At 39.6% G+C, this 15,869-nt stretch overlaps 1 protein-coding gene across 26 annotated transcripts in view; it reads left to right on the top strand.

Moving 5' to 3' along the window:
- The window catches only part of TTLL5 (tubulin tyrosine ligase like 5), a 311,462-nt gene that overhangs the window by 38,314 nt on the left and 257,279 nt on the right, over nucleotides 1-15,869 (top strand). For all 26 annotated transcript variants that reach the window (XR_004431492.1, XM_033187360.1, XM_033187367.1 and 23 more), the window contains exons 8-9: nucleotides 6,463-6,532; nucleotides 7,067-7,151. Coding sequence is in view for 25 of the 26 variants with exons in the window: in XM_033187360.1 (XP_033043251.1) it covers nucleotides 6,463-6,532; nucleotides 7,067-7,151 (155 nt within the window). In the remaining variant the exon portion in view is untranslated. The remainder of the gene's footprint in view (nucleotides 1-6,462; nucleotides 6,533-7,066; nucleotides 7,152-15,869) is intronic.

The following is a 15,869-nucleotide window of genomic DNA, read 5'->3' as shown; positions in this document are numbered from 1 at the left end:
GCAAAAACACTTCAAATGAGCATGTGTACAGCTGCAGCCAACACACTGCGCATGAGGCCCCTCTCAAGTGCTGGCAGGCCACTGCACATGCAGACAGCTTACCCCATGGAAAAATCAAGGGAGGAGAGATGCAAAACCCTAGAAGCATGCCAATGTATAAAACCCCAAGTCTAAGGTCAAACAGGCACTTGGATCTTTCAAGTTGTCTGCTTGGCCCTCTTCCACGTGTACTTCCTTTCATTCCTGCTCTAAAACTTTTTAATAAATGTTCACTCCTGCTCTAAAACTTGGTCTCTCACTCTGCCTTATGCCCGTCAGACAAATTCTTTCCTGCAAGGAGGCAATAAGTAAGTTGCTGCAGAGCCATATGGATTTGCTGCTGTTGACATATTTTGGGATTCTGAAATTTAACCAGTGTTTAGGCCTGGACCTGCTTTTTATTCTTCCTCCTGGACATTTGGTAGGCACTTTCAGTCTGGAAACTAGTGTTTTTCTTTAAGAAAAGCTATCCTCTTATTTGTCTCTGCTTTAAGAACTCTTTTTTGAGGCATTCTGGATCTTTCCTTCATGTTAACTTTTCTCTCATTTTTAATTATTTTCCCATCTTTATCTTCTAGATCACAGGTTGAGGTTTATCCATTTTATTATTCATTCATCTACTGTATTTTTCTATTGGATATCACAGGTTGATTTCCAGAAACTCATATTCTGCTTTGCTTTATTTTTATTTACAAATAACAACCTTTTGTTGCATAATGGATGCAATTTGCCTGCCTGTCCTTCTGAGGATACCAATGGAAATTTTTGAAAAGTTCTCTTCTGTCCTTGAATTTTATTGGGATTGTCTTTTCCCCTGCTATTGGATTTTCTCAGTTTTGATGATCCTTACGTGTTGGACCATATTTATGAACAAAAGACTAGACTGAATGAAACTGGCAGCTGGTCTGGGTTTCTACCATGGTTATGTAGGACTCTTTTCCTAATATCTTCTCCCTGGAAGAGGCTGACTGTGAATTTTAGATAAGGGCAAAACGTGTCGACTCTCAGGCTTTGCTTTATGTGGACGTGGTGAGGAGCACGCCCCTTCCACCTTGCCGAAATAGTGTGGGCCATATTGCGAACGTAGAGGAAGATTTTGGTGATTTCCCTCTTGGGCAGAGCTACCTTTCTTTTCCTTTTTGTGTGTATTGGGGATAAAGTAGCCTCAAGTTCCACTCTCCTCTATCAGATTTCTATACCCACACGTCTACTGGCCTCACTGTTCCAAATGCTGTTTGTTAATTATCTGATTCTGATTCCTTGGCTGATCCCTGATCTTCATGTTTGTTGACTACAGGCTTGGAACATTGCAGGAGCCTCCTTGAGAAGATCACTCTGATCTCTTTTGGACTTTTCTGACTCCTTTTACTTTTTTCTAGCTTTGATATCATTTCATTCTTTTGAAAATATTCTTTCTGTCCTTCCACTGGAACTCTGGAAGGGCAGGGGTAGGTAGATAAGTTGTATGTGGGACCAGAACCCCATCTTAAATTCCCCAGTTGTCTTTTCACATTGAACTGTTTGCCATATGTGTAGAAACTAACTTTCTGAGTGATCTTTCACATGGGAAAGTCCTTAAATTCAGGCTGGACTCAAAACGGCACTGTAAACAATGATGGCCAGACCCTTCATGCCAAATAAATATAGGATCTGGTTTTGGTAGAGCAACTGCTATAGCCCCCAGGCACTGGCTGCAACTTCTGTTACCTGGCCTAGGCCAGTCTGGAGGCCTTTTACCCTGAGTCTCCTGTGACATAAGGTCATGGTCATATGCCTTGGCTCTGTCTCCTCTTGTCTCTGCTCTGACCTTGGTGATGAAGGCCCCTCTCCAACAACTTTTCCTTCAGCTCTGTGCCAGGAGCTCCAGTGTTGTTTGAATCTCATAGACGGCACTAGTTTGGGTTTGGGTTTTAGCTGCCAAATGGAATTGCTGTTGAAAGTCAGCTATGGTACAAGTTTGCTTTTTATTTTCTTAGACATGAGTCAAAAAGAATAGGATCTATTCCCAGCTCATCTGAGACTTTTATCTTTTGGAATGCTCTTTTGCCCTAGTGATTTGTTATTTTAAAGCTAGCATCATAAAGGATAGAAAAGTTAAACTTTGCTTGGTGGAGCCGAGAACCCTGCGCCCTAACTCTTCCCTGGATGCTGAATCTCAACAGGGTGACATGTCTTTAGAGAATGTGTTTGGCAGGCTATGTAAGAGCCTTTTTCTCCCTTCCACCTCTCCTTGGGCTGAATCCCTTGAGACCCCCTGCATAGATCAAAGTACTTGGCAGGACCTTTTGCCTTCCCCCTCCCTCTTTGTGAAGCTTTGGAATGAGTCTGATTCTTTTAGGTATTTAGTGGAAGTGCCAGACAGAAGCCTGGGAAGATGCCAGGAGGCATGAGGGGAGCTGGCAACATGCGGACATAATGGGAAAATACTCCCGTTTCACCCCGAAACTGGAATTTTACCACCTTTTACCCAGACCTGCAAACCATGTTGTTAATACTCTCCTCTCTGCTTACACAAAAGGCATAACCATCCCCTCTTTTCCATACCTGGATCCTTTCCCATGGAATATGTGACCCATTAGCCAACTGGATGAAGTAACTCTTTCCAAGGCTGCTGCCTGCTTTCCTTTTAGATTTGAGCAGGAGGGTGAGGAGAGGGAAGGCTGCGGCGAGGGTCTGGGAGCAGAACTAATGTGAGTGAGTGAGGGATTTAGGCAGTGGGGATGGAGTTGGTGTGAGGGCCAAATGGAAATATCTTCCCCTGTCTTCCCACTGGAGTGAGAGGGCCACTTATTAAAACTTCCCTATAGTAGTCATAACCTTTTGGAAACTCTCTGCAAATAGCAACTTTTACCATTACGAGAACGGGATAAAGGACAGCAAAAGCATCACTTTTATGTAGCACTGAAAAGAGAAGTGTGGACCACAGATGGAAGCATCTCGGTTGGTTGGCTAATGTGGTCTCATAAGGATGTGCTCTTTAACTCTAGAAATACAGCATAAAGGAACAGAGCTGTGTTTGCTCCACTCCTTCAGTAACCATGGCTAAAGGCTGTATTTTCCCAATTTAGTATATTCAGATCGAGGAGGGGAAAGAATGGGTGTTTTCTGATTACGGTATGAATTTGATTATGGAAGTCAAGTTGAGTCATCCTTGTCTCACACATGATCCATGGTAAATACAATATTGATACACGCTCTGAGACTTGCACGTATTAGGAGAGTGTTAGGTCACTCCAGTCCCTCCTATATTTGTCAATATAATTCTGTACTCTCTTGTTTCTGTTTGCTTATATGTTTTTATCTTAGGTTCCTTCTGTTTTTCTCATTTCTCAACAAGTATTTCGGGAGTACCTACTCTTAATTTTCATAATACTGCTACTCAGTACTCTGAGTAGAATGGCATGTGGCAGGTCGTGATGAATGCTGTTGAGCTGTGGGACTTTGTAATTAGAACCACATATATTCTGTTAAGTTTGCAGTAATCATAACTAATGTTTATTGAGCCTGCCACTGTCCTTTCTAAACATAATCTCTTTTAATCCATATATGAACCCTATGAGGTAGTTAATATTTCCTTAGTAAGTGGTAGAGTCAAGGTTGTAACTCAGGTCCAGATGATTCCAGCATAGACACTCTTAATCCATACTATTCTCCTTTACAATGACTTAACGGATACCATGAGCTTTAATCTTAAGGTCCAGTTAGAAAGACATGTTTCCAGCCAGGTGCGGTGGCTCATGCCTGTAATCCCAGCACTTTGGGAGGCCAAGGCGGGCACATCACTTGAGGCCAGGAGTTTGAGACCAGCCTGGCCAGTGTGGTGAAGCCCTGTCTCTACTAAAAATAAAAAAAATTAGCCGGGTGTGGTGGCATGTGCTTGTAATCCCAACTACTGGGGAGGCTGAGGCAGGAGAATTGCTTGAACCTGGGAGGCGGAGGTTGCAGTGAGCCGAAATCACGCCATTGGACACCAGCCTGGGCCAAGAAGTGAGACACTGTCTCAGAAAAAGAAAGATGTGTTTCCAACTTTCCCAACAATTCAGATTCCTACTTTAGCATACTTTGGGAGGCAGTTTGAGCTTTAAATTGATATAATTTGAAATGAGTTAACTGGGGATTGATGAAAAGGAAACAGTCTTGAAGGTATCAAAAAGTTTTTCTTAGTTGCTCTTCAGTCTGTAGTGCTATGCAAAGAAACTATACCCAAACCTTTCTTTTCTTCTGAGAGCCTACAGTTTAACTCCCAATGCAGATAGAAGTGAGGGATAAAGACAATAGAACACATAGTAAAGTTACCTAAATAATGTAAGGGTTTATGTTACGTGTAACTCAAAGGGTAAATGTGTATGGTGAGCAAGGGAGGAGAGGAAATGGGCATGGGCATTAGATGTGTCGTGGAATGACGACCACTATCAGCATATTCTCTGCTGTGGAGAAAAGTTGGGTGACTAGTTATTTGTTGTAGCCTATAGGTTCTACTCAGTAGGAAGAGAGCTGTGATTGTTTGATTATACATTTACAACATAGCCTGCAGCTGTACAGTGATTGCATCAATTCTCACTGAGCAGATTCAAAATGGAGATAATACTTATGAGAAGCTGATCAAGAAATGTAAGGGAATCAGGAAATGGTATGGGTGATGGAGTTCATTAGGGATGAATCAGTAATGATGTCATTGTGTTCCTGTGATGCGTAGAGATGGGTTGTGAAAGCTGTGTTCTGACTTTGAGATAGCAGCAGTGGGAAATGAGAGGAGTCTCATTCTGACTTCACAGCTGCTCATAGTGATTGTGTATAATGTTATAGGTCACAAAATTATCATATGAGAAACAGTATTGAGGGTAGGAAATGCATTATTATAAAGACAAACTTCTGAATTTGGGGGACAATTAAATTTGAGAGCAGAATATTGGGAAGAGGTAAGAATAATGCCTAAAAGCAAAGCCTGTGAGGAAGACTGTCTGGATTCCATTGCTGCTCTATTGCTTATTAGCTCTGTGACTTTGAGCAGGTCCCTAACCCTCTCTGATTCTTTTTTCATCTATAAGATGTGGATGGTGACATACCTGCCTCATGGGGTTGGGTGAGGATTAAATGAAATAATCCTGTGAACAGACTTAGAACAGCACTTGGCACATCCATATGTTTAGTATGTTTGTTAAATTTTGTTTCTGCAAATGTTGATGGTTATTTCTGTTGCTTTTACTGTAGCTATGATCAACCTAATTATTATCATTACCACTTCCCTTTTGAGCCCTTTTGTCCTACATGGATTGTGACTTCCAGCTTTATCTAATCACACATGAAGGTGTTTTTTTTTTTTTCTTTTCTCCCAAGATATTTTAATCTTGCTGTTTCCTTAATCTAGAATCCACAATAATTTTCCTGCTTCCCACCATGCTAAATATAAACTCTGTTTGCCAGGGGTTCATATCCCTTTGCCAGTGGGGTCCCTCCCTCCTCATTGTTTAACCATGTCTTTCATAATTTCCCAGTTCAGTGTTTTAGCCCCAGGTCTGTGAATCGGCCCACCCTCCTTTCTGCTGGGCTTGATGTATGCCATCTTCCCATGATGGACTCCTTTCTTCTCCACCATGTACTTCCCAGCCTTCACCATTCATTTCTGCATCTGCTCTTCCGGGACAAGTCTTCCCTGACTGGTCCCACCTGATTGGTCTGCACTTTAACTTTGCAACCTGACATCTTATATTTATAGAAATGCTGCTTTGTGTTCCTTTACCTTCTATATTTTGCTGTTCCTCTACCTAAATATTAAACTTTTCAGGGATAGGGATTTACTGAATCTTAAATCTGCCAGGCAGAGATTATATCTGTTACCTTCATCATGGTATCCCAGTGCAGTTTTTCAACAACTGTTTTTCATTGAAGAAATCTTTAAAAGATTGTATTAACTCTTTGCATACAGTTGCTTAGCAAATACCCTTAAGTGAATCAATTAAACACCTATCTCATTTTATGGAGGAAATGCTAGGATCCATTGTGGATCTGTAAATTCTCTAAACATCTTAATGAAAGCCTTCATTTAAGAATAGTAGTAGTAGTTTTAAATTTCTATTGTACTTTACAGTAGGGAGAAAGCAAGTTTTTATTTTTAAAGTGGCTCTTATTTTCTTAGCATGTAACTATTTAATATCATGTATATACACATCTTTAAAGCTATTTAGGCTGTATTTATTATGTGAGAGGTACTGTTTACATTTATTTTTCCTGCATCATAATTGGATGCCTATAGTGTTATAGAAGTGATACTATATGGCCAACTGAATATATGGGTACCTTGGAGGAAACTTTAACCAGAATTTTAGTTTTCCATTTCTTTAAAGGTTAAGAACTTTGCTCCCTTATTGTAAATTAGGATTCCTGTGTATTTCTATTCTTTCATTCTTTCTGTTTACTCAATAGCCAAACCAGATTTCCCTGGAAGAGAACATTCTGGTCTCCCGTTACATTAACAACCCCCTGCTCATAGATGGTGAGTTGTGATTAGGCCCTTGACCAAATTGGGCCAGATCTTTGCTAAACTTTTTAAACTTTTCATAGCCTTCTCTAGTAAGTCTTTATTATACTGTTGTGAAATTCTTGACATGTGTGACTCCAGAAAGGCAGCAGGTTCCTTACCTATCTCTCGGGATTTATTTGAAGGTGAAATGAGACAATATAAGAGAAAGTGCTGTATAAGTTATATAGTAATTAATGTATGTATGAAAATTATGCAGTAATATATATGAAAATGACACATACACATATACATTAGGGTTATATTAATGCATATATACATTATACTGTTTTTATTGTGTACTGTATACATAATATACTATGTATATGGTACCATTATATAGTATAATTATTAGTTATCCTCCAAAGTCAAGGTATATGGGCAGTGTGTGTTTCATGTGGAGAGGAGGAATGTTCTTTCTTTCACGTTTCTTGGTTTCGTTGTTTATTCTGTAACAGGAAACAAATGAACTTAGTTTTTTTGTGTATGAATACATACTTTTTTTTTTAGATTTCAAGTTTGACGTGCGCCTCTATGTGCTGGTGACTTCCTATGATCCTCTTGTCATCTATCTCTATGAAGAAGGATTGGCTAGGTAAGAAGCTGTTTTGGGGTGTAGGGGTTGGGTGGGTATATTAAGAGTGGACCCATTAACAAGTTTATTAAATCAGATCATGCTATTTTCACTTGTCATTACTGCTTACAGATGCAACCCACCTCCTCAACTGCTGTGCTCTATAACATCAAAGCCACTATGCCTAAAAAGAACTTCAGAAATTAGGCTTATTTGTCTATAATCTCACTGCATGTCCACACATAAGGTGCGTAAACATCTTCCCCAGCACTGATCCAGGATCATATGGTATTTTCCTGCAGTGACAATTGCTATGACGCTCCTAGGATATTAAGATACTTTGCTGTTGTTCTTCAGGATAGATGTAGAAAGAAAAATAAAATCCTACCTTTATTTGCCTATTATATGCCAGGCATTTATTTTCATCCTCGCAACAACCTTTTAGTTAATGCGTTTTTGCAGTTGAGGAAACAGATTTAGAGGTGGGAGAAGTGGAATGGGGATTTCACCTCATGGATCTGACTCCAGAGCTCAGAGCTCAGACTATTTCATGCCCTCTCATATTTAGAAGGTATTAATTGAGTTTTTTTTTTTTTTTTTTCCTTAACATGCAAGTGACTTTACAGTGGTTGTACATACATTGTTCTCTTTTTGTTAAGGTGCTTTTTTTTTTTTTTTTTTGAGATGGAGTCTTGCTGTGTCACCCAGGCTGGAGTGCAGTGGCACGATCTCGGCTCACTGCAAGCTCTGCCTCCTGGGTTAACGCCATTCTCCTGCCTCAGCCTCCCAAGTAGCTGGGACTACAGGCGCCCACCACCATGCCCAGCTAATTTTTTGTATTTTTAGTAGAGATGGGGTTTCACTGTGTTAGCCAGGATGGTCTTGATCTCCTGACTTCATGATCTGCCCGCCTCGGCCTCCCAAAGTGCTGAGATTACAGGTGTGAGCCACCACACCTGGCCTGTTGAGGTGCTTTTTAAGTTTTAAGGTAATGTGACTTACGAGATTAAGTTCAAGTTGTTATATTTTGAAGTTTTGTTTCCTATAGCCACAGAATTTTATAGGTAATTGTTTTCATAAACCCTTTAAATTGTTTAAAATAAGTATGCAACTACTATGCTGTGTTCTTCTCCCCAACAAAACTAACTTTTTGTATTAGCCAACTAGTTTGCCCTGAAGTTCTTTTCATGCATAGTGCCTTTGATATAGAGCAGGGGTGTCCAATCTTTTGGCTTCCCTGGACCACATTGGAGGAAGAATTGTCTTGGGCCACACGTAAAATACACTAACAGTAGCTGATGAGCTTAAAAAAAAATTGCAAAAAAACTCAGAATATTTTAAGAAAGTTTATAAATTTGTGTTGGGCCACATTCAAAGCTGTCCTGGGCTGTATGCAGCCTGTGGGCCTCAGGTTGGACAAGCTTGTTATAAAGCATAGCAGTTTAGGAGGTGGTTTGCATCTGTGAGTGGTCACAACAAGCTAAAAAAGCCTGGTCTGTGTATGTCTCTGTATTTTAGAAAATGCAATTGGAAGATGGGAAATACCATGGATAAAAGAAGGCTACCTATTTATGTACAGGTGCTTTGACAAATATTATTGTACTCTGACAACTGTTATTTTAGAATAGTCTTTTAATGATTTTAGAGACTTAGTGTTTTTGAAATGTATCCTATGACTTGAAATCAGTGAAAGTGGACTAACCAAACCTTCTCGCTGGTGGAGCTCTGTGTTCCATTCCCCTCTAGGTGGCAGTGATAGCATTTATAAGTCCCATCATATTCTTAACTGAGATTTTGAGTTTGAGCCCTGGGAACATTGGAGACTACCAAAACTCCCTAGTTCTGGCCTCTTGTTTCTTGAAAATTGAGAAAGGGAAGAACTGAAACATCTCCCAGTTATTAAAGGGCTGGACCAGGCATCTGAACATGAGCTGACTGCTAGCTCTAATCAGGTTTTATAGGAAAGAAATTGTTGATAATGTTTGTAGACACATGTGCTCTCATGAAGGATCACTATACAAAATTAGGTGTAAAAGCCTATTCCTGGCCAGGTGTGATGGCTCACACCTGTAATCCTAGCACTTTAGGAGGCTGAGATGGGAGGATTGCCTGAGGCCAGGTGTTCAAGACCAGCTTGGTCAACATTGCGAGACCGCATCTCATGAAAAAAAAAAAAAAGAAAAAAAGCCTATTCCTTATGTTATTTAGAACAAAATGAAGGTAAAATACACTCCTAACTTCTCAGATATGCAAGGTGCTGAGGATTTTCAGCTTTATAATTTGAGACTTCTGAGCTTTCTCTCTTTTGTATTATAAGTTTCATCATTCTCCTTCCTCTGCTCATCCTCACCTTAACTTCTCTCCTGTGTCAAGTTTTAGAAACTGATTATGTCCTGCCAAAAATTGGACTTTGGGAATAGAGAAAAGAGATGGAGGTTGTGCTTCACTGTTTCTCAAGGATATCATACCAATATGTTTTGCTTAATATTCCAAAGATATTGTCACCAACAATATTAACAGCCCTCTCTATGGGTGAAATTTGGCACAATTTTAAGACCTTTCTGGTTCAGAGCACAATGTGAGAACAATAGCACCAATGTTTATTATAGAATTTACTACAAATATGCAAGTGCTTTGGCTAACTGGTTGTGTGTTGGAAGTCAGAATCTACTGAATTAAGTATAACCCTTTTGCTTCCAGCAGAAACAAAAAAATTTATATATATATGCATGTAGTCAATGGATGTTTTTTCTCAGGATAATTAGAAAAACAGCTTTTAAAAAACTCAGACCAAGTGGACCAGAAAACAACATAAATTTTCAGGGCTTTGGTTAGGTTTACCTGAAAGTGTAGGTGAATAAAAAAGCTTTATCAAAGCTTTAAAAGCATGACGCATGGCAATATGATGCGCTGTTTGCGAGAGTCCCATGAGGGTACATTGTTCCGTGCAGTAATTTCAATGTGCCTAAGTTCTTGTGTCTTCACTCATTCTGTATCTTGACATTCACTTGCTTTGTTGTAACCCTCAGAGTCTGTTCAACTATGTCGATAGTCTGTAGCATCTCCAGATCTGCAGCTTTTAGTTATCTTGGGCTACATGTATTTTATGTAGACATAACTGAAGATAATCAGTTTGGGATGAGATTACTGGGTTACACTGAGGCTCAACAAGAAAAACCATCATCTTTCCTAAAGAGATGGAACAGGAGGCAAATACAATTCATTTTCTTCTTTAGAAATGAATTCTCTTACACCCTGTCACTTCTGTTTTGGACCTCAAATTAATGCTAGGGGACAGAAAGATTAAGTTCATTTCACAAGACAGTTTTGTGATATAAGTTATTTTGTGTAAATTTTTTTACACAAAATTAAATTTACGAAAACCCTAGTTTCTGTATAGGTGAGTGTTTTTAGTTGTCCTTATTGTTTTATTAACGTAAGAAGTGGGAGAACTCTGTTTTCTTATGTGTGGGTAAAATATTGAAGAAGTGTTGCAATTGTTCCCCCTGGTATTTGGGTGCAACTTCTTGTGATTGTCACAGTAGCCCTCAGAGGTCCTCTGTGCTTTTGAATTTTGCTTGCATGTTGCTGTTTTGCACCACCAGGGGACACTCAGTTTCCACAGAGGGGTGCTGTGCTCTACCAAAATGGTGCAGATTCTTTTTCCCGTCAAGGGTGGAATCCCAAAAGATTTTGTCCTGGATTTTACAGCTTTAGGTGGATCCAGTATTGGGTTTAGATGATTTGACAGAGCCCTTTCTGAGATGAAGCTAACAGCCTGATTTTCACTGAAACAGGAAAAATAAAAAGTTCAAAAAAATTAAAACAAAATGGAGTTAAAAACCAAACGTGTTGCCAGAGACCCAAAGATAGGTAGCTCTAGCAACTTGGGGGGCATGAGAGTACCCAGCCAGGGAGCTGAGTTCCACCCATGCGGCGGAGGTGGGAGGAGAGGACTCTGGGAAGGTCCCGGTTGGAACAGCCTTTTTTCTGCCTCAGCCATATTATTCAGTGGAAATTCAGAAAAGACCCCAAAACATGTGTACTGCCTTTCCCTTTCTCCCCACCCCCAGTTCCTTCTTCAGTAGCCTTCCTTGCTAATTAACACTGGCTCCGCAGGGATATTTACCTTTTCTCTGCTGGATTCCTGTGGTTTTGAAAGAATTCAGGTACTTGCTGGTTGCCAAGGAATTCAGATTACCTCACAGGCTGCACACTGTCCAGAATCTGCCACAGCAGCAAGTAGGGGGAAGAGACACCAACAAGGGGGAGAAAACCCTTTCCAGTGCTCATTGTCACCCTCCCTGGCAGGCCCTTGCTGTTTGTGAAGTTTGAGTCATTTCTGGCTCTAAAGACAAGGGATCAGGCTGGTAATCCCCTCCCAGACGGCTCTGTAGGGCGCTGCCTAGTCACTGCAGCGCTTTGGCAGTCTCCCGGCTGCAGCTGGTTGACAGCAGATCAGAGAGCTCTTGGGCCTCTTGTTCTCTTCCATAAGATTTTTCTGGGTCAGGCCAGGATGAAACCCAGTGGCTCCTGGCAAGGCTGCCTGAGGTGCTGTCTCTTCATCATCCAGACCTCTCTGCCTCAAAATGCCTACACCTGTTGAAGGATAACTCATGTGCCACAGCAAGGGGCTCCTCGAGGCTGGCCTTCTCTTTTCTTTGTACATTTGTAGTGAATGTTTGTCAGGAAATATAACTACCAAAGAGGATGTTAAATTTCTATGTCTAGAATGCCTGTGACTCTGACCATAAGAAGATACGGTATAAAAAAAAAAAAGTTTTTAAGAAAACAGCAGGACAGAAAAAAAAAAAAAAAAAGAATATGTGGGGTCATATTCTTAGAAGAACAGACTAGTTTTTGAATAGGGGAAGAGAGTTTAAAAGATCCCGCTAACTCTCTGGTTTCCTTCTTATTTTGGTTCCATATTGGTAAAGATCTTGGAGCAAGCAACTCCAGTGCAGTTTCAGTTAATGTTTGCCAAGTCCCTACCATATGCCAAACATTGAAATCTTTTCTCCACACAGACATTCAGACTTTTAGACAAATTATTACCATTGTCTTGATTCTCAGGGAGAGACATTAGAAAGCAAAAAGGAAATGTAACTTACGATTTAAAAATTTATTGTCAAAATAAAGATACTGTCAAAGACAATTCATATTTGTTTGCAGTGTGGTTAAAAAAGGAGGAGGGGGCGGCAAATAGTTCTATATTCATCAATAGGCTGAGAAATAGTACCTAGGGTTTTGAATTTAGCAAAGAAAGTAGGAACTCCCCCAATTTTTCTTAGCTTGAAGGTCAAGGCCTTAAAGGTCTGTCATGAGAACTTTCCTAAATCTTGATCTCATTAAGAGGGAGATTCAAGACTCCATTGTGTAAATGTTGGCCTACATTAGGATGAGTGCAGTCATGTAGTCATGTGCTATATAACAATGGGCAAGGAAGGACCACATATACTATAGTAGTCCCATAAGATTGTAATGGAGCTGAAAAATGTCTGTCGCCTAGTGACATTGTAATCTCATAACACAATGTATTACTTTTCCTATGTTTAGATACACAGATACTTACCATTGTGTTCCGGTTGCCTACAGTATTGAGTATAGTACAATGCTGTACAGGTTTGTAGCCTAGGAGCAAGAGACTATACTATCTATCCTAGGTGTGTAGTAGGCTATACCATCCAGGTTTGTGTCAGTACCCTCTATGATGTTCACACAATGATGAAATTGGCCTGTCAATGCATTTCTCAGAACATATCCCCATTGTTAAGTGACGAATGGTTGTATGTGCAAACGTGGTCCTGGGGTACCTAGTAAATAGTGCTCTTTTAGATTATTGTTAATAGAGAAATTGTGTTGAAACTTCAGACCTAAAGAAGGTGAAATTTTATACTATATGATGGTCTAAATCAAAGGTCACTAACATAAATGCTCACAAGTACATTCACTGAAGGAAGAGTGGAGACTGGAGAATGGAGAGTACATGTACCATCTAGAGGCATTTGCTACTTAGTGCCAGCAGCTGACACTGATATTGCCAGATCTGGTTTGTTAAGTGAGGCTTGAACATGTAGATTTTTATTGTGAAACAAACCACTGTTTTACACTTTTAACTTTGAAACCATTTTGAACTTATAGCGTTGTAAGACCTGTAAGAATTATATGAAAAATTGCCTTTTACCCTATGTCTAGAGATCTCATTCCAATTCTGCCAGTTATCCTAAGGAATTTTTTTTTTTAACTACAAAAGGATCCAATCAGGGATCACATGTTGTGTTTAGCCGTCAGGTCTCTTTAGTCTCCTTCAGTCTGAAATAGTTTCTTAGTCATTCTTTGACTTTCATGATCTCAGCATTTTTGAAGATTACAGGCCAGTCATTTTGTGGATTGTCCCTCAATTTGGGCTTGTCTGATATTTTCTCATGAAGAGACCTAGGTAATGCATTTGGGGCCAGAATACCACAAAAGTGATACTAATTCTTGTCATTGCATTATGTCTGATGGCACATGCTAGTCATTTAGTGGTGTTTGACTACTTGCTGTAGGTGATATCTACTAGATTCTTGCACTGTAAAGTTATTTGGTCTTACCGTTTGTAATTAGTAAGTATTTTATAGGGAGATGCTTTAAATCATGTAAAATTTCATTCTTCATCTCATTTCTCAGTTTTAAGAGAAATCTATTGATTTTTCTTGCCTTAATGAATTATTGCTATGGTAGTTGCCAAATGATGATTTTCTAATTCCATCATAACTTTTACTTTTATTTTTTGGCATTTTTCCGTAAGGAAGAGCTTTCTCTTCTTATTTATTTATTCATCTATTTATTTATACCAATGCAGACTCAAGCATTCCTATTTTATTTAATGGGTTATAATTCTTTACTATCATGATTTATTTTGATGCTCAAATTGTCCCAGATTTGGCCAATGGGAGACCTCTCAAGCTGGCTTTGTGTCCTTTTGACATGTCTTTATCATTCTTTGAGCACAAGATGTTTCCGGCTCATCTTGTTCTTTCTCTATTCTAGCCCTGAAATCAACCATTTCTCCAAGGAGCACTGGTTGCTTTTTCATAGAGTATAGTATTTAGAAATCAATATCTGGGTGCTAGATATGCTGACTGTCCTGGGGCATTTCTGCTTTCAGATCCTGGCCATGAACAGAGTTAGGAAATTATGTATATATGTACATATACACGTACATCTATATTTCCATATATGTCTCTAATGTATTGTTGAAAAACAGAAGTTTATACGAGTACCCACAATTCTAGTTCAAAACTACAGAGTTCCTTCTCATTTTTTGCTTTTCATATTTTAAAATCTCTTCTCCAACAGCAGGAAATCTGGCTCCCAGTATCTGTAATATATTTATTTATTTGCTCAATTCCTTTGTATGTGGCCAGATTCATTACCCCACTGGGCCACTGTCCCACTCAGATGCTGTTTTTATATGGATTTAGACCTCTATTTGGTGGCCACCCTGCTTAGAAAACCTCCTTCTGCTTCTGGCTGACTTCCCATCCTAGTCACCATCTTCCTTTTTTTTTTTTTTTTTTTTTTTGGTTACTCACCATCTTCCTCATGTGGGCCCTGGCTACCACTGGGTTGCAAGAAGGAAGGTCTGATTTTTATGTGTTGTTCAGGTAATTAAAGTTTAAAAAAAAAAAAACAAAGCTTTTGTAGGTTAATCAGAACTTGACCAGTAGGTCAGATTCAAGACTAATGAGACCTCTGGTCTAGACAATAAAAAAGAAAATAGTGATCAGATGTTGATGATGGCTTATTTAATATGGATTTTAGTGATAGCTATAAGCTTTTACTGGGGTAGGAGGAAAGATGAGCACACACACCTTTTCTCTACGTAGTATATGTTCCCCACTAGACTGAGGGAGATACGGAGTGGAGCACTTTCACCCTTTGGGGGAACTTTTCCTTTAAGCTTTTTTGTTTCACTTTAATTTTTGCTTCCTTCTGCTTCATACACTCAGTTTAGAATTCCACGCTTTGATATTAGAAATCTTATCCTTGCTGGGGTTCAGAATAAAACACTCCAGTGAAAAGGAGGATTAGGAAGAAGAAACATGAATTTTTTTTTTTTAAGATGTGTAGCCCTCTTGAAGAAAAGAATGTAGGAATGACAAATGTGTTGGTACCAGATTCCAGCTTACCACAGACTTTTGTCAGGCTTTTCATGTTGACCAAGTTAGATCAGGTACTTGTAGTAACTACAAGAGATGAAAAGCCTCTTTTTCTGAAGCAGAAGCTTTCCTCTCCTTCTAACTTATTATTCATTGCGGGGAGAGGATGGCAGGAGGGATGTCACCTTGAGGTAATGTCTGGCTGAGGCAGGCAGCCTCTATGGGGCCAGCACAGGACCCCTTTGCATCTCACAAGAATTCAGAGAATGACTGTCTTCAACTTGCTTGGACAGTCTATCAGAGGAAGATTGGGATGCAGAGGCAAGGCTTACTCACCAGGGCACTGGGGTGTGACATGGCTAGAAGTTAAGTGATAACTACTGGAAGTTGGAAGTTTCTAGAAAATCTGGGGTCCTTCTCAAGCATAGACGTAATAATGCTCATCAAACTCTTGTCTTTTAGCCTAGTCATCATTTTCTTTGTCCACATCCTTTTTCCTATCCTCGTGTTTGTTTATTTTAGTTTTTTGGGTTTGGGTTTTTTTTCTTTTCACTTTTCTTTCTTTGGCTCTTGTATATTTCTGGTACAGGGAATT

The sequence above is a fragment of the Trachypithecus francoisi genome, unplaced genomic scaffold (genome assembly GCF_009764315.1).
Source record: "Trachypithecus francoisi isolate TF-2019V2 unplaced genomic scaffold, Tfra_2.0 Lachesis_group3, whole genome shotgun sequence".
Taxonomy (NCBI): Eukaryota; Metazoa; Chordata; class Mammalia; order Primates; family Cercopithecidae; genus Trachypithecus; species Trachypithecus francoisi.
The sequence above is the reverse complement of the archived record's forward strand: the minus strand, read 5'-3'. Positions and strand labels throughout refer to the sequence as shown.